The 22,426-nt window shown below is 44.7% G+C and overlaps 1 protein-coding gene across 1 annotated transcript; it reads left to right on the top strand.

Moving 5' to 3' along the window:
• Positions 1–3,947: 3,947 nt before the first annotated feature.
• LOC134909528 (receptor-transporting protein 3-like) lies at positions 3,948–22,415 on the top strand. Its single transcript, XM_063916505.1, has 2 exons — positions 3,948–4,422; positions 20,405–22,415. Exons 1-2 carry the CDS (start codon positions 4,283–4,285, stop codon positions 20,985–20,987), a joined length of 723 nt encoding a protein of 240 aa, XP_063772575.1. The 5' UTR covers positions 3,948–4,282; the 3' UTR covers positions 20,988–22,415.
• Positions 22,416–22,426: the final 11 nt, after the last annotated feature.

Genomic DNA, 22,426 nt, shown 5'->3' with positions numbered 1-22,426 from the left:
TTTCGGGTGCTGTGCTGTGTGCTCTCTGTTCCGGTCTCTTGTAGATGCCGCCGTGACAGCCGCCCAGGGGACCAGCTTTCCGGCGCTATTACAGGTACCAGCGCTGCCAGCCTCTCCCTGCAGGACGTGCCGCACTCCAGCTGCACTGCTCTATATTCACTACAGGGGACCAGCTTCCCGGCGCTATTACAGGTACCAGTGCTGCCAGCCTCTCCCTGCTGGACGTGCCGCACTCCAGCTGCCCTGCTGTATATTCACTACAGGGGACCAGCTTCCCGGCGCTATTACAGGTACCAGCGCTGCCAGCCTCTCCCTGCAGGACGTGCTGCACTTCAGCTGCCCTGCTCTGTATTCACTATCCCCCAGTCACAGCTCTCTTGCTAGCAGCGCAGGCAGCTTAAAGGATGTGAGAGTGCAATCTGGTCTCTATCACGGCTGGGGGTGCTTACATACTGTCTTCCTCTGAGAGTGACCGCGAGGTACACCTTTTTTACCACCTCTGTTCTGTGGTTGCCTCATACTTTGTGTAAGCAGGCTCTGGAAGCTTCACACAGGGGGAACATAGACACAACCTTTCACACAGAGCCTCCTCAGCACCATAGTATCCCCTACTGGTGCGTGCAGGCTGCCATACAATGCATACATTTGTGTAAAAAGGGGGACTCTGCTGCCATAATGCCTACAGTAGTGGATCTTGCCACGGGCACACGGGACTTTTGCCCGGGGCACCACCTTCCGGAGGGTGCCACCTGGAGGGTGCAGCGCCATGGCAAGATCTGCTAGTGTTGGTCAGTGCCCCCGGTGCTGTGCGGCGCTATGAAGGAAACTAGACGGGTAGATGCTACCCGTCTAGTTTCCCTTTGTGTAGAGGACCTTTGCTGTGCGGTGCGCGATGACGCCATCGCGCACCGCACAGCATTGTGGGACTGGCACATAGACGCTAGAGGTCATAATTGACCTCTAGTGTCTATGCTGTGCTATGGGAGAGACGTCATGACGTCTCTCCCATAGATCCGAGGAGCGGTGCAGTGCGGCAGAGGTCAGTAGCAGTCAGGAATCAGGAGCAGGGATAGTATTAATTATTTTTATTTTTTTTGTATTTTTATTTTTTTTAGCGGCGCTACTCTACAGGGGGCACAAATGGGGGCAAAAAGCTACAGGGGGCACAAATGGGGGCAAAACGCTACAGGGGGCACAATCTACAGGGGGCGTAACTGACCACACCCCTGTATGAAGCCACGCCCCTATTTTTGCCCGGGGCGCCACAAGGGCTAGAACCGGCCCTGCCTGCCTAATGTGTAAAAAGGGGGACTCTGCTGCTGTAATGTGTAAAAAAGAGGACGCTGTCTGCCATAAAAGTGTAAAAAGGGGGACTGTCTGCCGTAATGTGTAAAAAAAAAAAAGGGAGATGTTTACCGTAATGTGTAAAAAGGGGACGCTGTCTGCCGAAATGTGTAAAAAGGGGACGCTGTCTGCCGTAATGTGTAAAAAGGTGGACTGTCTGCCATATTGTGTTAAAAAAAAAAGGGGGACTCCGCCGTAATGTGTAAAAAGGGCTCTACCTGGTGTAGTGGTGCTACTGTGCGGCATAATTTGAATAATGGAGACTACTGTGCACCGTAATATGAATTGGTATTATTTTGTTGCCACACCCCTTCCCCATGAAGCCACGCCCCTATATTTTTTGGACACGCCTATGGCGCGCACTACCCCTATTTTACATAAAGGGCGGGGGGTGCTGATGCCATTTCTTGCACACAGCGCTAAAATGTCTAGTTATGGCACTGTTTGGACACCTACCAAGCAGCAAGATTTCTGGCTCTCACAGACCTGTCTTCTGTAAGAAGCTCTTCTATCCTCCACTCGTTACCTGTATTAATGGCACCTGTTTGAACTGGTTATCTGTATAAAAGACACCTGTCCACACCCTCAAACTGTCAGACTGCTACCTCTCCACCATGGCCAAGACCAAAAAGCTGTCTAAGGACACCAGGGACAAAATTATAGAGCTGCACAAGGCTGGGATGAGCTACTCGAAAATAGGCAAACAGCTTGGTGAGAAGAGATCAACTGTTGGTGCAATTATTAAAAAATTAAAGAAATACAAGATCCCTGACAATCTCCCTCGACCTGGGGCTCCATGCAAAATCTCACCTCGTGGGGTATCAATGATCTTGAGAACGGTGAGGAATCAGCCAAGAACTACATGGGGGGACCTGGTCAATGACCTCAAGAGAGCTGGGACCACAGTCACACAGGTTACCATTAGTAACACACTACGATTCATGGATTGAAATCCTGCAGCGCCCAAAATGTCCCCCTGCTTAAGCCAGCACATGTCCAGGCCCGTCTAAAGTTTGCCAGTGACCATCTGGATGATCCAGAGGAGGATTGGGAGAATGTAATGGGGTCAGATGAGAGCAAATCAATCTTTTTGGTATAAACTCCGCTCGGCGTGTTTGGAGGGAGAAGAATGATGAATGGCATCCCAAGAACACCATACCCACTGTGAAGCATGGGGGTGGAAACATCATGCTTTGGGGCTGATTTCTACAAAGGGGACAGGACGACTGATCCGTATTAAGGAGAGGATGAATGGGGCCATGTATCGTGAGATTTTGGGCAAAAACCTCCTTCCCTCAGTAAGAGCATTGAAGATGGAACGTGGCTGGATCTTCCAGCATGACAATGACCCCAAACACACTGCCCGGGCAACTAAGGAGTGGCTCCATAAGAAACATTTCAGGGTTCTGGAGTGGCCTAGCCAGTCTCCAAACCTCAACCCAATAGAAAATCTGTGGAGGAAGTTGAAAGTCAGTGTTGCTTGGCGACAGCCCCAAAACATGACAGATCTAGAGAAGATCTGCATGGAAGAGTGGGCCAAAATACCTGCTACAGTGTGTGCAAACCTGGTCAAGAACTACAGGAAACGTTTGACCTCTGTAATTGTCAACCGAGGTTATATTACAAAGTATTGAGTTAAACTTTTTGATTGTCCAAATATTTATTTTCCGCAAGAATATACAAATACATTGTTTAAAAATCATACAATGTGATTTCCTGGTTTTTTGTTTTTTTCAGATTCTGTCTCTCACAGTTGAAGTGTACCTATGATGAAAATTACAGACCTCTCTCATCTTTTTAAGTGGGTCAACTTGCACAATCGGTGGCTGTCCAAATACTTTTTTGCCCCACTATATATGAATAATACAAATAATTTATAAGAAATATCTTCATTGCATTATTTTAATAATTTTTATAGTCAAATCTTCGGAGTAAAATGCCTATGGCAGGGGGAGCAGTGCTTCCCCTGCCTATATTATCAACATATCTCTAATCAAAACTCACCAAATTTCCAGAAGTTTATACTGCTGAACCCTTGGGCTTATATATTGCGTGTAAATCTGGCTCTGGTACTAGCCAGTGCCTCCTAAGCCATTTACCTCACCATATGTCCCTGGTATGGGTGTGTTATTAGAGTGACATGACCGTTTTGCAGAGAGCGGTTGCGTATAGAAGCTGAATAGCTCACATTGGAGGCCATACTGCTTCCAGACAGATGATCAGCACCTATCATAGGGCTGGTGAAAGTTTTAATGGTGCAACCGATGATGACTGACAGTGGGCATCTCAGCCCTTGTATATTGGGACACAGGGATGTACACCAGTGAAGGGTATTGTAGGTGCATTAGCATAACGTTGCAGATGCAACTGCAGCAAAGGAGGGCTGTAACCATACCTCCCAACCATACTTGCCTACCTGACCCTGGCCTCTCCATGAGGGAGAAAATGCTCTGTTCCTGGACTTTCCTGGTAATGTATGATTGCCATCACCTGTGGTGAGCTAGTTAATTGATAAGAAAGGTGTTTCACCACAGGTGATGGCAATCATACATTACCAGGAAAGTCCAGGAACAAAGCATTTTCTCCCTCATGGAGAGGGTCAGGTAGGCAAGTATGCTCCCAACTGTCCCGATTTTCACGAGACAGTCCCGTCTTTTTGGGACTGTCCCCCTGTCCCACCCGCAGCTCAGTGTCCCGTGGTGGGGGGCAGTTGGGAGGCTCCTGTCACTTGCTGCTAGCTGAACAGCTGTGAATAGATGCTGTGCGCATGCAAATTTCCCGAGCTAGTTTTTATCCCAATCCACCCCTGATTGCTGTAGTTGCTAATTTCAGGAAAGCTCTTTGTTTCAGTTTCATTTCTTCAAAGCTTCTCACTTACTGTAGTCAGACGGCTTTGAATCTTCAGAAGGACGTACAGTACACTGAATAACAGCGGAAGATGGCTTCGTGGACATGGAATACACTGTTTGAAAATGAATTAGAGGATCAAGGAATCCCCCATGAGTGGAGCTTCAGTGCGGAGGATAATCTTAAGGCACAGCAGGGTTATTTGCAGAACACACAGTGCACCTTTGCAAGGTAAGAGAAGAGTATCAGGTAATGGGGCTTACATAGAAAAAAGCCTTGTTCAGCACTCAATAATAACTTCTTTCCATGATATCGAATGCCGGATTTCTTTTATTTATATGCACTCTTTTATCAGTATTGTGCTTTTATCAGTATTGTGTGTATCACATACACGGTACATACATAGATTTACCATACTATTGGGGATATCCAATTATCCTCGTTAAAACATCGGGTCCGAAAAATGGCTTTTTTCCGATGTTTCACCGATAATTATTATTATTATTATTATTATTTTTTACATGCTATCCTGTTAAATTGCGTGTAAAAAAAACAAAAAAAACAAACAAAACTCTTTCTCCCGAAAACACACAGGTTCAGTGAAACCTGTGTGTTTTCGGGTGAAACAGCCCCGTTATCGGATGAAAACAGTGCTGTTTCCAGGGATCCTGCTTCGCCTGCTGGAGGCAGGTGTAACAAAATCCCCGATAAGCCGGCGCGTGCCGCGGCTTATCGGGGCTAATTAGATAGCCCCCGGCGGGACAATTAGTCCCGGTAAAAAAACAGGGCTAATTGGATATCCCCCATAACCTTTAAACTCGGACATTTATAAATTACACAGGTTCTGTGGCTGGCTGACTTTAAGCCTGCATTTCACCTGGTTTTAATCAGCCACAGAATCTGTGTGTCCCAGTTTAAAGAAATAGTATGGAACTTCACAGGGTTAATGTCTAGCTACAATCATGCTATTGTAATCAATACTCTGAAGTAAGATGAAAAGTCCACGCCAGTCATTTTGTTTCAGAATTTAGTAATGGCTGTTGCTGCCACTGGGAGTCAGGATACCCCCCACTCCCCCAGGTGTGTGGGAAATAAAGGGTTAACTCTTGTATGCATCTTTACTTGTAATTGATAGTTCCTGACTGTGGGTCGGACACAACTGTGGTTGTGTCTTTTGGGTTGGTTCTAAATCCAAGTTTGGTAAGGGACCTCTGATGTCACCAGGGGGTGGAGCAACGGCCGAACAGGGTACCCGAAATGTATGCTCGCCACGCTTCGGGCTCAGTGGCTTGCTACGCTTGCCACAGGGTTGCTGAAGGTAGTGGTTGGTGGCGTGGACAGTAGAGGAACTATCCCGCTGGCCTAGCTCCTCCACCTGGTGATGTGGCCACTTGGATCTAGCATCTACCGTGTCTTTTGCCCCAGATGCATCTACATCTTTATTTTAATGCCGATTTTAGGGGTGATTCAGAGTTGTTCGTAGCTATGCTAAATTTAGCACAGCTACGATCAAGCACACTGACATGGGGGGGAGACGCCCAGCACAGGGCTTGTCCACCCCGCATGTCAGGCCCTACCCTGTCGCAGAAATATAAAAGCATTGCACAGCGGCGATGCTTTTGTACTGTAGGAGTAACTCCCTGCCAGCAGTTACTCGTCGCTGTGAGGGCTGCAGTGGCTGCGTGTGACCTCATGCAGCCACCGCGGCCAGCCCCCCCAATGGTCCGGGCATGCCTGCATTGTCTGGACCATGCCCCCTAAACAGCAGCCAAACGCCGCCGGCCTGCCCCCTCCTGCCCAGCGACCGCCTCTGCCTGTCAATCAGGCAGAGGTGATCGCAGGGCTAAGACAGCTGTCAGCTGCCTGCCATACGCAGGTGCACTGAGGCCCGGCGCATGCGCAGTTCAGACCCGATAGCTGCAATGTGAAAATGCACAGCAGCGATCGGGTCTGAATGAGGCCTTTTGTCCATAGTGAGACACCCACTTGCAGGAACGCAAATCCCTCTCGGATTTATAGTCGGACCATCGCTGCACCATTGGATGCACCATCAAACTTACCCAATGCTTATGGCAGGCGCAGTGTCCCTGTCTGAACATGGCGTCCTGTGTGAGCATTTCTGTGTCTTTAAACAAGCAAATGTGGCAGCACTAATGAGTAGTTATGAATTTTCTCACAATAATAAATTCCTGGATGGTAAAAGATATACATTTAATAACAACAATTAAAATAAAAAGTGAAAAGTATATATTCAATATAAACACGTTAAATTAAACCAGGTACACAAAAAAAAAAAAAAAAAAAAACAACAACACCTGCACCTACCAATAAGCAGGTTTCTAGATTAGGACCAGTCTCTGAGGTGATAAAGTGTCTGTACCCCCCTTTATTGTGTGTCCAGAAGAAATGCTAGCTCCTTAAAAGTGTTACTTTTCATGTTTATAGTTACTGGTTCACTATTAGAGGAATACTGGGGGTAATTCAGAGTTGATCGCAGCAGCAAATTTGTTAGCAGATGGGCAAAACCACGTGCACTGCAGGGGGGGTGCAGATATAACATTTGCAGAGAGAGTTAGATTTGGGTGGGTTATTTTGTTTCTGTGCAGGGTAAATACTGGCTGTTTTATTTTTACATTGCAATTTAGATTTCAGTTTGAACACACCCCACCCAAATCTAACTCTCTCTACACATGTTATATCTGCCCCACCTGCAGTGCACATGGTCCTCAAGCTGTACAGTGTAGATAATAAGGTCCAGTCCACGATTTTGAGGCAATTTGGAGCTGAGATGTAGATCACAGAAGGCAAAACAGTGGGGTGTTGGTCCGGTAACAGTCCTTGGTTGCAAGGTACAAATGGGATAGATAGAAAAGGGTATATACAGCGCTAAAAAACTGGATATGGAAAAACAATCACAATTTATTATATATAAAAAAAATTGTTGCAACAAATAGACCATTAAATATATAAAACAATTTTCATATAAAAATATGTCAAACAGGGCAGGCACAGCAGATTTGTTTGGTATATTACCACACGAGGAAGCCGGACATGATGCACTGATAAAAAAATCCCTGGAAATATGCCACAGTCCTGGGTGCAGTTTTCAATGCTAGCAGATTAAAGTCCATATGAATGTGAAGGCAGACCTTTGTTTGCTTGATTCCAGACCAGATTCAGTCCTATTTAAAGCTGGATCTCTTATGCCTTTGTGGACATCTGCAAGTTTCCCAATTGCTGATGGCGCAGTGGACTTCTATGCTTGTTCCAGGTGTAGATGATAAATTCAGTGATGCATGGCTCCTCAAAACCAACACGTTTCCCTGTATCCACAGCTTTAGATGATAAATTCAGTGATGCACGGCTCCTCAAAACCAACACATTTCCCTGTATCCACAGCTTTATCAAGCTTGATAAAACTGTGGATACAGGGAAACGTGTTGGTTTTGAGGAGCCGTGCATCACTGAATTTATCATCTACACCTGGAACAAGCCTAGAAGTCCACTGCGCCATCAGCAATTGGGAAACTTGCAGAATTCCACAAAGGCATAAGAGATCCAGCTTTAAATAGGACTGAATCTGGTCTGGAATCAAGCAAACAAAGGTCTGCCTTCACATTCATATGGACTTTAATCTGCTAGCATTGAAAACTGCACCCAGGACTGTGGCATATTTCCAGGGATTTTTTTATCAGTGCATCATGTCCGGCTTCCTCGTGTGGTAATATACCAAACAAATCTGCTGTGCCTGCCCTGTTTGACATATTTTTATATGAAAATTGTTTTATATATTTAATGGTCTATTTGTTGCAACAATTTTTTTATATATAATAAATTGTGATTGTTTTTCCATATCCAGTTTTTTAGCGGTGTATATACCCTTTTCTATTTGTCCTTCCAGGGACTAACTATCCCTTTAAACAGCAGCTTAAAGGTCAAGCATATCCTCTTAACAGCGGCGGGCCAATTACCTAGGTAATTTAGTTTCTTGCACAAATGGGATAGGCAAGGTGTGTACTCCTCACGCATTTCACTGCATAGGAGTTGCAGCTTGAGGACCTCTGCATTCAACTACTAACCAATCAGCTCCTAACTGCCATGTTACAGACTGGGTTTGAAAAATGGCTGTTAGGAGCTGGTTGGTTTGTAGTTTATCACTTTCCACTTTATCATTTTTCAGGGCTTAGTACATCTGGCCTAAAGTACCAACCAATCCGCTCCCAACTGTCATTTTTCAAGCACAGGGGTCTATGTGCTAAGCCTTTGAGAGAGATAAGGTTGATGGAGATAAAGTACCAATCAATCAGCTTCCTTTATCTATCTCCATTTTATCTCTCCCCAAGTGTTGCATATGCCCCATAATGTTTTTCCTGTACATATAGCAGAGAGAATTTTAGCAGCTGTAATTTCAATAGGATTTACAGCAGCTTTTTTCTCGCAGCTACAGAGCAGGTGCACAGTCAGGGAAAATCTGTATTTTATGGTAAAAATGTCGGGACTTGGGGCCTCAGTGACTCAGAGATGGATGCAACGTCGATGTTGTACACAGTGGAGTGATTGTTTTTGCCACTACACCTGCATATACTGTAAGTTGCACTGTGCAACGGTCTTGTGCCGGTGGACGCAGAGAGTATTTATTTGCAAAGTGATTGACAGGGACCATTTGTGGGCAGAAATAGGGGAAGTGTGACTCAAATGCACGGGTGATGAGACCATTTCAGGAGTGTGTCACAGCTTGTGACTGTGATCCCGTAAGCAGTTACAATGGCTCCTGTGTCTTACTTCCAGCGTCTATGCTGCGCAACCATAGGGTTACTGATAAGTTTGATGTTTGAGTGATGTGAGCGATGGTTGCATCTTTGTATGCAAGTGGTGGGTCAGAGACGCCTCCAGTGGGCGTCTCAATACAAATCCCGGCAACAGCGACATTTCCATATTTTCACACAGCTGCTGCATACAAATTTTCAGCTGCAATGGAATTTGCATACATCTCTGAATCAGGCCCTTGGTTCAGAACCCCTAGGACACCTCCTAATGATTAATTAGGCAATTAAAAGTTTTCAACTAGCTTAATTTGGATAATAATAACGTGTATGTCATTATGGTGGTGAATTTCTAAAAAGTACAGAATAATAGGTTAATAGATGTGGGACAGGTATATGGGGGTGTTTTTGAGGATGGGACAGGTGTTTTTAACATTGCAGGTGGGAATTACTGGTGGTTTTTTTTTTTTTACATACATTTTTTAAAGCGGCTTTGAATGACTATAAAAATAATTGAATACCCCTTTCAAACTGGATTGTTGTGCGGCCTGAAAGGGGCCAATTGAAATAATCCGGGTCGAGCTGGTATTTCAACTTGGGTAGCGACCAAGATCATTGTGCGGTGTGAACGGGTAAGCCGGGTTGATGCAACCCAGCACCTATTCACTGTATAGAAAGAGACGGCGCTTGGAGATCATCTGATGACACAATACAGCAATACAGGGGTCTTAAGTGGGTCGCACCCAGAAAGGAGCCGTGTTCAAGTCCCAGGTGCGACCTGCTTAATGTGGTCTGGCAGGGATCAGTACGAAATCCCGCCGGACGGGATCCCGGCGGTCGGAATACCGACACCGGGATCCCGACTGGCACAATCCTGACAGGGGGGCGAGCGCAATGCAGCCCCTTGCGGGGTCGCTGTGCTCGCCACGCTGCGCTCGGCACACTAATTTATTCTCCCTCTATGGGTGTCGTGGACACCCACAGAGGGAGAATATGTCGGGATTGTGCCGGTCGGGATCCCGGTGTCGGTATTTCGACCGCTATAATTCCGTCCAGCGGGATCTTGACCGCATCCCGGTCAGAAAGGGGTATATATAGAGCATTTATTTGCTTAAAACACTGGTTCCTTGAATTCACGGCGCCCTAGAGCATCTGAATTCTTTTCACAGCTCCCCTAGGCCAAAAGTATCAATTGTGTGTTAAGGGGCACGATTTGCTTCTGTTTGTCCTCATATTTTATGATTGGCAGCTATTAGAACTGGTTTTGCCTATTACATTGACCATAAATATATTGAATTGGTCCAGGACCACCAACCCAGGGCACCCCAGCAAGTTCCCTGGGTCACTCCAGGGAGCCTAGGCACACAGTTTGAGAACCACTGGCTTAAAAAATAACTTTCTGTTGTTAAAAAATTGGAAAATCAGCCATTTATTTTGCTTTTGGACAGTACTATTTATCTGTAATGTTATGCACATTTTATATGAATGTTTTGTAGGGTGCAGTCTCATAATCCTTATTTTACATGGCTTTTAACAGAAAAAAAGATTGCACCCATGTTTCTCAATTGGATCACATGGGAATTGGGAGCGATAACTGGAAATTAGGCGTGATAAGTTAAGGTCCAAAAGATATTCAGTTTTTGATAATATGCACTGTAAAACTTTCAGTACAATTGAACAAAGAATGTATAATTAATTAGTTTTAAATTATATTTTTAGAAGCAAACCTGTAGTGGATTGGTACAATATATAGGTAAAATGGGTGTGGATTATTAGATCTACACTAATACAGTGTACAGTACATTCAATAGGTCTACCACTAATGGTAGACATGCATTAGGTTGATATGGTCAAAAGGTCGACCGGGTCAAAAGTAGAGATGAGCGGATTCGGTTTTACTCGGTTTTACTCGGTTCTCAAAACCGAACCTTATTGGCTATCCAAAACACGTGACATCCGTGAGCCAATTAGATGCCGTTTTGAGAACCGAGTAAAACCGAGTAAAACCGAACCCGCTCATCTCTAGTCAAAAGGTTGATATGTAAATGGTCGACACAAAAAAGGTAGACTTTTTTTGGGGGGGGTGTTTTGTCACTTTTCTGCCACAAACAAGCCCCATTAGTGTACCACGTTGTCCCCGCATGGCTTTGGGCAAGGTACCTCAGTCCAATACCAATGTGCTTGGCACAGGTAACTAATCCCATTCGTAGTCCACGTGGATGGTAAAGTATGAAAAAAATAAATATTTTTTTTTAAAAGTGTGTCTACTATATGTGTGTTGATCATTGTCATGTCGACCTTTTGGCCATGCCGACTTTTTGACCACGTCAACCTTTTGAACTGTCTACCTTTTACATGTTGGCATTTTGCATGTCTACCATTAGTAGTAGACCTATTGACTGTGTATACCTTTTTAGTGTAGATCTATAGTCCGGATAACAATAAAATAAACTTTTTAATTATTAATGTATAATTAGATATGTAGATCTAAACTAAAGTCTGTGCTGCTGTGGACATGCCAAATGAAAAACCTTTGTTGGTGTATTTTCTGTCCCGGTGTCCATCTATACTCTATTGTGTATGCATGCAGTGTCGCACTGGGGCATGAAGGGTAGGGGCCCATGTGGTCAGCCACCCCAGAGGCTTGGCTAACTATTAAAGAGTGCATTGTTTTGGCCCCTTTATTACTATATAATAAATACTGCTAGTCCATGCATGATAATGTTCCAGATTAGTAACAGCAATGCACTGTAGAGAATACTAGAGATGAGCGGGTTCGGTTTCTTTGAATCCGAACCCGCACGAACTTCACTTTTTTTTCCACGGGTCCGAGCGACTCGGATCTTCCCGCCTTGCTCGGTTAACCCGAGCGCGCCCGAACGTCATCATGACGCTGTCGGATTCTCGCGAGGCTCGGATTCTATCGCGAGACTCGGATTCTATATAAGGAGCCGCGCGTCGCCGCCATTTTCACTCGTGCATTGAGATTGATAGGGAGAGGACGTGTCTGGCGTCCTCTCCATTAGAATAGAGATAGATAGATTAGATAGAGAGAGATTGTGCAGAGTCGCAGACAGAGTTAGTTTACCACAGTCAGTGACCAGTGCAGTTGCTAGTTAACTTTTATTTAATATAATATATCCGTTCACTTCTCTCTGCTATATCCGTTCTCTGCCTGAAAAAAAAAACGATACACAGCACAGTCAGTCACACAGTGTGACTCAGTCTGTGTGCACTCAGCTCAGCCCAGTGTGCTGCACAGTCATCAATGTATAAATTAAAAGCTTATAATTAATTGTGGGGGAGACTGGGGAGCACTGCAGGTTGTTAGCAGGAGCCAGGAGTACAATTATATTAATTAACAGTGCACACTTTTGCTGCAGGAGTGGTGACCAGTGCCTGACCACCAGTATAGTATTGTTGTATACTACTAATATCTCTTTAAATATCAACCAGTCTATATTAGCAGCAGACACAGTACAGTGCGGTAGTTCACGGCTGTGGCTACCTCTGTGTCGGCACACGGCAGGCAGTCCGTCCGACCAGAATTGTATTATTTATTATTATATACCTACCACCTAACCGTGGTTTTTTTTTCATTCTTTATACCGTCATAGTGTCATCCTAATTGTTACGAGTATACTACTATCTCTTTATCAACCAGTGTACAGTGCGGTAGTTCACGGCTGTGGCTACCTCTGTGTCGGCACACGGCAGGCAGTCCGTCCGACCAGAATTGTATTATTTATTATTATATACCTACCACCTAACCGTGGTTTTTTTTTCATTCTTTATACCGTCATAGTGTCATCCTAATTGTTACGAGTATACTACTATCTCTTTATCAACCAGTGTACAGTGCGGTAGTTCACGGCTGTGGCTACCTCTGTGTCGGCACACGGCAGGCAGTCCGTCCGACCAGAATTGTATTATTTATTATTATATACCTACCACCTAACCGTGGTTTTTTTTTCATTCTTTATACCGTCATAGTGTCATCCTAATTGTTACGAGTATACTACTATCTCTTTATCAACCAGTGTACAGTGCGGTAGTTCACGGCTGTGGCTACCTCTGTGTCGGCACACGGCAGGCAGTCCGTCCGACCAGAATTGTATTATTTATTATTATATACCTACCACCTAACCGTGGTTTTTTTTTCATTCTTTATACCGTCATAGTGTCATCCTAATTGTTACGAGTATACTACTATCTCTTTATCAACCAGTGTACAGTGCGGTAGTTCACGGCTGTGGCTACCTCTGTGTCGGCACACGGCAGGCAGTCCGTCCGACCAGAATTGTATTATTTATTATTATATACCTACCACCTAACCGTGGTTTTTTTTTCATTCTTTATACCGTCATAGTGTCATCCTAATTGTTACGAGTATACTACTATCTCTTTATCAACCAGTGTACAGTGCGGTAGTTCACGGCTGTGGCTACCTCTGTGTCGGCACACGGCAGGCAGTCCGTCCGACCAGAATTGTATTATTTATTATTATATACCTACCACCTAACCGTGGTTTTTTTTTCATTCTTTATACCGTCATAGTGTCATCCTAATTGTTACGAGTATACTACTATCTCTTTATCAACCAGTGTACAGTGCGGTAGTTCACGGCTGTGGCTACCTCTGTGTCGGCACACGGCAGGCAGTCCGTCCGACCAGAATTGTATTATTTATTATTATATACCTACCACCTAACCGTGGTTTTTTTTTCATTCTTTATACCGTCATAGTGTCATCCTAATTGTTACGAGTATACTACTATCTCTTTATCAACCAGTGTACAGTGCGGTAGTTCACGGCTGTGGCTACCTCTGTGTCGGCACACGGCAGGCAGTCCGTCCGACCAGAATTGTATTATTTATTATTATATACCTACCACCTAACCGTGGTTTTTTTTTCATTCTTTATACCGTCATAGTGTCATCCTAATTGTTACGAGTATACTACTATCTCTTTATCAACCAGTGTACAGTGCGGTAGTTCACGGCTGTGGCTACCTCTGTGTCGGCAGTCGGCAGGCAGTCCGTCCATCCATAATTGTATTATTATTATAATATATACCACCTAACCGTGGTTTTTTTTTCATTCTTTATACCGTCATAGTGTCATACTAGTTGTTACGAGTATACTACTATCTCTTTATCAACCAGTGTACAGTGCGGTAGTTCACGGCTGTGGCTACCTCTGTGTCGGCAGTCGGCAGGCAGTCCGTCCATCCATAATTGTATTATTATTATAATATATACCACCTAACCGTGGTTTTTTTTTCATTCTTTATACCGTCGTCATAGTGTCATACTAGTTGTTACGAGTATACTACTATCTCTTTATCAACCAGTGTACAGTGCGGTAGTTCACGGCTGTGGCTACCTCTGTGTCGGCACACGGCAGGCAGTCCGTCCGACCAGAATTGTATTATTTATTATTATATACCTACCACCTAACCGTGGTTTTTTTTTCATTCTTTATACCGTCATAGTGTCATCCTAATTGTTACGAGTATACTACTATCTCTTTATCAACCAGTGTACAGTGCGGTAGTTCACGGCTGTGGCTACCTCTGTGTCGGCACACGGCAGGCAGTCCGTCCGACCAGAATTGTATTATTTATTATTATATACCTACCACCTAACCGTGGTTTTTTTTTCATTCTTTATACCGTCATAGTGTCATCCTAATTGTTACGAGTATACTACTATCTCTTTATCAACCAGTGTACAGTGCGGTAGTTCACGGCTGTGGCTACCTCTGTGTCGGCACACGGCAGGCAGTCCGTCCGACCAGAATTGTATTATTTATTATTATATACCTACCACCTAACCGTGGTTTTTTTTTCATTCTTTATACCGTCATAGTGTCATCCTAATTGTTACGAGTATACTACTATCTCTTTATCAACCAGTGTACAGTGCGGTAGTTCACGGCTGTGGCTACCTCTGTGTCGGCACACGGCAGGCAGTCCGTCCGACCAGAATTGTATTATTTATTATTATATACCTACCACCTAACCGTGGTTTTTTTTTCATTCTTTATACCGTCATAGTGTCATCCTAATTGTTACGAGTATACTACTATCTCTTTATCAACCAGTGTACAGTGCGGTAGTTCACGGCTGTGGCTACCTCTGTGTCGGCACACGGCAGGCAGTCCGTCCGACCAGAATTGTATTATTTATTATTATATACCTACCACCTAACCGTGGTTTTTTTTTCATTCTTTATACCGTCATAGTGTCATCCTAATTGTTACGAGTATACTACTATCTCTTTATCAACCAGTGTACAGTGCGGTAGTTCACGGCTGTGGCTACCTCTGTGTCGGCAGTCGGCAGGCAGTCCGTCCATCCATAATTGTATTATTATTATAATATATACCACCTAACCGTGGTTTTTTTTTCATTCTTTATACCGTCATAGTGTCATACTAGTTGTTACGAGTATACTACTATCTCTTTATCAACCAGTGTACAGTGCGGTAGTTCACGGCTGTGGCTACCTCTGTGTCGGCAGTCGGCAGGCAGTCCGTCCATCCATAATTGTATTATTATTATAATATATACCACCTAACCGTGGTTTTTTTTTCATTCTTTATACCGTCGTCATAGTGTCATACTAGTTGTTACGAGTATACTACTATCTCTTTATCAACCAGTGTACAGTGCGGTAGTTCACGGCTGTGGCTACCTCTGTGTCGGCAGTCGGCAGGCAGTCCGTCCATCCATAATTGTATTATTATTATAATATATACCACCTAACCGTGGTTTTTTTATACCACCTAACCGTGGCAGTCCGTCCATAATTGTATACTAGTATCCAATCCATCCATCTCCATTGTTTACCTGAGGTGCCTTTTAGTTCTGCCTATAAAATATGGAGAACAAAAAAGTTGAGGTTCCAAAATTAGGGAAAGATCAAGATCCACTTCCACCTCGTGCTGAAGCTGCTGCCACTAGTCATGGCCGAGACGATGAAATGCCAGCAACGTCGTCTGCCAAGGCCGATGCCCAATGTCATAGTACAGAGCATGTCAAATCCAAAACACCAAATATCAGAAAAAAAAGGACTCCAAAACCTAAAATAAAATTGTCGGAGGAGAAGCGTAAACTTGCCAATATGCCATTTACCACACGGAGTGGCAAGGAACGGCTGAGGCCCTGGCCTATGTTCATGGCTAGTGGTTCAGCTTCACATGAGGATGGAAGCACTCAGCCTCTCGCTAGAAAACTGAAAAGACTCAAGCTGGCAAAAGCACCGCAAAGAACTGTGCGTTCTTTGAAATCCCAAATCCACAAGGAGAGTCCAATTGTGTCGTTTGCGATGCCTGACCTTCCCAACACTGGACGTGAAGAGCATGCGCCTTCCACTATTTGCATGCCCCCTGCAAGTGCTGGAAGGAGCACCCGCAGTCCAGTTCCTGATAGTCAGATTGAAGATGTCAGTGTTGAAGTACACCAGGATGAGGAGGATATGGGTGTTGCTGGCGCTGGGGAGGAAATTGACCAGGAGGATTCTGATGGTGAGGTGGTTTGTTTAAGTCAGGCACCCGGGGAGACACCTGTTGTCCGTGGGAGGAATATGGCCGTTGACATGCCAGGTGAAAATACCAAAAAAATCAGCTCTTCGGTGTGGAGGTATTTCACCAGAAATGCGGACAACAGGTGTCAAGCCGTGTGTTCCCTTTGTCAAGCTGTAATAAGTAGGGGTAAGGACGTTAACCACCTCGGAACATCCTCCCTTATACGTCACCTGCAGCGCATTCATAATAAGTCAGTGACAAGTTCAAAAACTTTGGGTGACAGCGGAAGCAGTCCACTGACCAGTAAATCCCTTCCTCTTGTAACCAAGCTCACGCAAACCACCCCACCAACTCCCTCAGTGTCAATTTCCTCCTTCCCCAGGAATGCCAATAGTCCTGCAGGCCATGTCACTGGCAAGTCTGACGAGTCCTCTCCTGCCTGGGATTCCTCCGATGCATCCTTGTGTGTAACGCCTACTGCTGCTGGCGCTGCTGTTGTTGCCGCTGGGAGTCGATGGTCATCCCAGAGGGGAAGTCGTAAGCCCACTTGTACTACTTCCAGTAAGCAATTGACTGTTCAACAGTCCTTTGCGAGGAAGATGAAATATCACAGCAGTCATCCTACTGCAAAGCGGATAACTGAGGCCTTGGCATCCTGGGTGGTGAGAAACGTGGTTCCGGTATCCATCATTACTGCAGAGCCAACTAGAGACTTGTTGGAGGTACTGTGTCCCCGGTACCAAATACCATCTAGGTTCCATTTCTCTAGGCAGGCGATACCGAAAATGTACACAGACCTCAGAAAAAGAGTCACTTGTGTCCTAAAAAATGCAGCTGTACCCAATGTCCACTTAACCACGGACATGTGGACAAGTGGAGCAGGGCAGGGTCAGGACTATATGACTGTGACAGCCCACTGGGTAGATGTATGGACTCCCGCCGCAAGAACAGCAGCGGCGGCACCAGTAGCAGCATCTCGCAAACGCCAACTCTTTCCTAGGCAGGCTACGCTTTGTATCACCGCTTTCCAGAATACGCACACAGCTGAAAACCTCTTACGGCAACTGAGGAAGATCATCGCGGAATGGCTTACCCCAATTGGACTCTCCTGTGGATTTGTGGCATCGGACAACGCCAGCAATATTGTGTGTGCATTAAATCTGGGCCAATTCCAGCACGTCCCATGTTTTGCACATACCTTGAATTTGGTGGTGCAGAATTTTTTAAAAAACGACAGGGGCGTGCAAGAGATGCTGTCGGTGGCCAGAAGAATTGCGGGACACTTTCGGCGTACAGGCACCACGTACAGAAAACTGGAGCACCACCAAAAACTACTGAACCTGCCCTGCCATCATCTGAAGCAAGAAGTGGTAACGAGGTGGAATTCAACCCTCTATATGCTTCAGAGGTTGGAGGAGCAGCAAAAGGCCATTCAAGCCTATACAATTGAGCACGATATAGTAGGTGGAATGCACCTGTCTCAAGTGCAGTGGAGAATGATTTCAACGTTGTGCAAGGTTCTGATGCCCTTTGAACTTGCCACACGTGAAGTCAGTTCAGACACTGCCAGCCTGAGTCAGGTCATTCCCCTCATCAGGCTTTTGCAGAAGAAGCTGGAGGCATTGAAGGAGGAGCTAACACGGAGCGATTCCGCTAGGCATGTGGGACTTGTGGATGCAGCCCTTAATTCGCTTAACAAGGATTCACGGGTGGTCAATCTGTTGAAATCAGAGCACTACATTTTGGCCACCGTGCTCGATCCTAGATTTAAAGCCTACCTTGGATCTCTCTTTCCGGCAGACACAGGTCTGCTGGGGTTGAAAGACCTGCTGGTGAGAAAATTGTCAAGTCAAGCGGAACGCGACCTGTCAACATCTCCTCCTTCACATTCTCCCGCAACTGGGGGTGCGAGGAAAAGGCTCAGAATTCCGAGCCCACCCGCTGGCGGTGATGCAGGGCAGTCTGGAGCGACTGCTGATGCTGACATCTGGTCCGGACTGAAGGACCTGACAACGATTACGGACATGTCGTCTACTGTCACTGCATATGATTCTCTCAACATTGATAGAATGGTGGAGGATTATATGAGTGACCGCATCCAAGTAGGCACGTCACACAGTCCGTACTTATACTGGCAGGAAAAAGAGGCAATTTGGAGGCCCTTGCACAAACTGGCTTTATTCTACCTAAGTTGCCCTCCCACAAGTGTGTACTCCGAAAGAGTGTTTAGTGCCGCCGCTCACCTTGTCAGCAATCGGCGTACGAGGTTACATCCAGAAAATGTGGAGAAGATGATGTTCATTAAAATGAATTATAATCAATTCCTCCGCGGAGACATTGACCAGCAGCAATTGCCTCCACAAAGTACACAGGGAGCTGAGATGGTGGATTCCAGTGGGGACGAATTGATAATCTGTGAGGAGGGGGATGTACACGGTGATATATCGGAGGGTGAAGATGAGGTGGACATCTTGCCTCTGTAGAGCCAGTTTGTGCAAGGAGAGATTAATTGCTTCTTTTTTGGGGGGGGTCCAAACCAACCCGTCATATCAGTCACAGTCGTGTGGCAGACCCTGTCACTGAAATGATGGGTTGGTTAAAGTGTGCATGTCCTGTTTTGTTTATACAACATAAGGGTGGGTGGGAGGGCCCAAGGATAATTCCATCTTGCACCTCTTTTTTCTTTTCTTTTTCTTTGCATCATGTGCTGATTGGGGAGGGTTTTTTGGAAGGGACATCCTGCGTGACACTGCAGTGCCACTCCTAGATGGGCCCGGTGTTTGTGTCGGCCACTAGGGTCGCTAATCTTACTCACACAGCTACCTCATTGCGCCTCTTTTTTTCTTTGCGTCATGTGCTGTTTGGGGAGGGTTTTTTGGAAGGGACATCCTGCGTGACACTGCAGTGCCACTCCTAGATGTGCCCGGTGTTTGTGTCGGCCACTAGGGTCGCTAATCTTACTCACACAGCTACCTCATTGCGCCTCTTTTTTTCTTTGCGTCATGTGCTGTTTGGGGAGGGTTTTTTGGAAGGGCCATCCTGCGTGACACTGCAGTGCCACTCCTAGATGGGCCCGGTGTTTGTGTCGGCCACTAGGGTCGCTTATCTTACTCACACAGCGACCTCGGTGCAAATTTTAGGACTAAAAATAATATTGTGAGGTGTGATGTGTTCAGAATAGGCTGAAAATGAGTGTAAATTATGTTTTTTGAGGTTAATAATACTTTGGGATCAAAATTACCCCCAAATTCTATGATTTAAGCTGTTTTTTAGGTTTTTTTTAAAAAAACACCCGAATCCAAAACACACCCGAATCCGACAAAAAAAATTCGGTGAGGTTTTGCCAAAACGCGGTCGAACCCAAAACACGGCCGCGGAACCGAACCCAAAACCAAAACACAAAACCCGAAAAATTTCCGGCGCTCATCTCTAGAGAATACATCATACTCCTGTGCATTATAATGTAAAATATGTATAATGTAATGCATAATTCAACTGCACAGTCTGGAACCTGATTCCTAGAAAAGGGGTGGGCCCTTAGACAGTGTGGTCCACTGCATGCATGGTGTCAGTACCATCACAATGTAGCCTGGTTTGAGCCTTCTATGTGCATTTGTCATACATTTATATGTTCATAAGACACCCTCACTCTTCTATTATACCGGGTTTGAGACATTTGCAGTAAAGTATAGAAATGTGGTGCTTTTTGGTAGAAGTGTACCACTCCATTCTATAGATACATTACTAACAAAATAGTACTTGGTTTATTCAGAATATAGTATAGTTGATGAATTTTGATCGGTCATGAGACTAAACATCTCTGGTCTTTAAAGGGTTTATCCACTATAGTAAAAACACAATAAATGTAGCTGGAAAATCTAATTGCATCTTAATAAAATCTAGTCCTTTTTATGCTTCAGGTTCCAGTGCTCACGTTGTGCCCGCTGGTGGAAATCGGCAAAGGTGCATATTCTATTCCTGATACGACGGGACAGACAGTCTAGACGTGGCACCGTGAGAATGAGGATCTTTAAGCAAAAATGTAGGCGGTGCACATTTGCTGTTTGGGAAAAAGCAGAGATTCCTGAAGAGAATATTAAACGGGTCATCAGCAATCTGGTCAGCAAAATCCATCAAATGGTCTATATGAGGAACAGTGGCAAAGCATTGTTACCGCCTCTGATTGACAGTGATGATATAGAGGGGCCTCATGATGTGGAGCATTGTGAGGCTTGTAAGGAGAATGCATGTCAATGGCAAGCAGGGGAAGGTGACATAAGAGGAACCGCAATGATAACTGACATGAGAGGATCTGTCAATCAGCCACAGTCAGCTCAATCCCAAAGGAGAGTTCAAGATGAATATGATTCCTCCTGGTTTACAGCCCGCCCACCTACAACAGCTCACCAAACACACAATGAGCAAAATGTGATGCTAACATTGCTTGTTGTCATTGTGTTTGTTGTTTTGTTCATGTCGGCTATTGGGTTTTCAAAACATTGATCATTTTATGAAATAATGCAAGGGGGGAAACTATCATAATCATCCCTGTCCTTTCAAAGCTTAATTCAGAATATCTTTATGCTTTTTTCTGCATATTTTTTTACATACCTATTTGAAATACACAATGGTAAAACTGCAGCTACAGACAGACAGAAAAAGCATTGAGAAATCATATTACCTTACTTCATTGACTCCAATACTATCTTCACATTTCTTGTTGGTGGGGGGATTGGTTCTGTGCTCAGTCTAGGTAAGGCACTAATTAGTGAATGGGCTAGTGGAGATAGAGTAATTACTCTGGGGATGACTTGGACTCAGTGCGTATTTAGGTGTGTGGCCAGCCGCCAGGGGGGGGCATCCAACCTCCATAGAGGCTTGGGTAACCATTAGAGACTGCATGGTCTGGGCCTTTTAATAAATATTTATAGTAAATACTGCAAGTGCAGGTATGGTAATATACCATAATAGCAATGCACTGTAGAAAATACACCATAGCCTATTGCAGTATAATGCAGCATTTGTATAATTCAAATGCACAGTTTGGAAGCTAATCTCTAGAGGAGTGGGTGGGCCCTCAGGTAATGACCACCCCCATCCCCCTGGGGATTTCCTCTGTGGGCCAGTCAGACCCTGCATGGACTCATATGAAGGAAATGTATGCTCCAAAATGGGATACGGTCACTAGGTCGACACAACTTAGGTCGACACTCATTAGGTCGACCACTGAAGGTCAACATTGCCCTTAGGTCGACATGGTCGTTAGGACGACATGTACTAGGTCGACAGGTCAAAAGGTCGACGTGAGTTTTTCACTTTTGGATTTTTTCCTACTTAACGATCCACGTGGACTACGATTGGAACGGTAATCTGCCCGAAGCATGCGAGGGGACACTGTGCACTAATTTGGGTTCCCCGTCACTTTAACGAGAAAACGACACCAAAAACAGTCAAAAACTCATGTCGACCTTTTGTCCTGTCGACCTAGTACATGTCGACCTAACAGTTATGTCGACCTAATGCATGTTGACTTAAGGGCAATGTCGACCTTCAGTGGTCCACCTAATGAGTGTTGACCAAAGTTGGGTCGACCCAACGACCCATACCTCTCCAAAATGATGTATGCAAATAAGTATATTTACTTGCATATTCTCTGTCTTACACATCTCGTGATGTGTTCATTTCTGCACCAGTAAAAAATGCTCCAGGTTTACATCAGATGCACGTAACATATACTTTATCTAAACTCAACCCAGAACATACAGGTTCATATACTATAAAGTATTTACATTTATCAACATTTATTTTATTAACATTTATATAGTGTGAGCATATTCTGTAGCACTTTACAATTATATTTTAAATAAAACCATAAAAATTATGTACAATAAAACTACACATTTTTAACAACAATAAATATACATAATAATATTACTGATTTC

The sequence above is a fragment of the Pseudophryne corroboree genome, chromosome 4 (assembly GCF_028390025.1).
Source record: "Pseudophryne corroboree isolate aPseCor3 chromosome 4, aPseCor3.hap2, whole genome shotgun sequence".
Classification (NCBI taxonomy): Eukaryota; Metazoa; Chordata; class Amphibia; order Anura; family Myobatrachidae; genus Pseudophryne; species Pseudophryne corroboree.
This window is presented reverse-complemented; position numbering and strand designations above follow the sequence as displayed.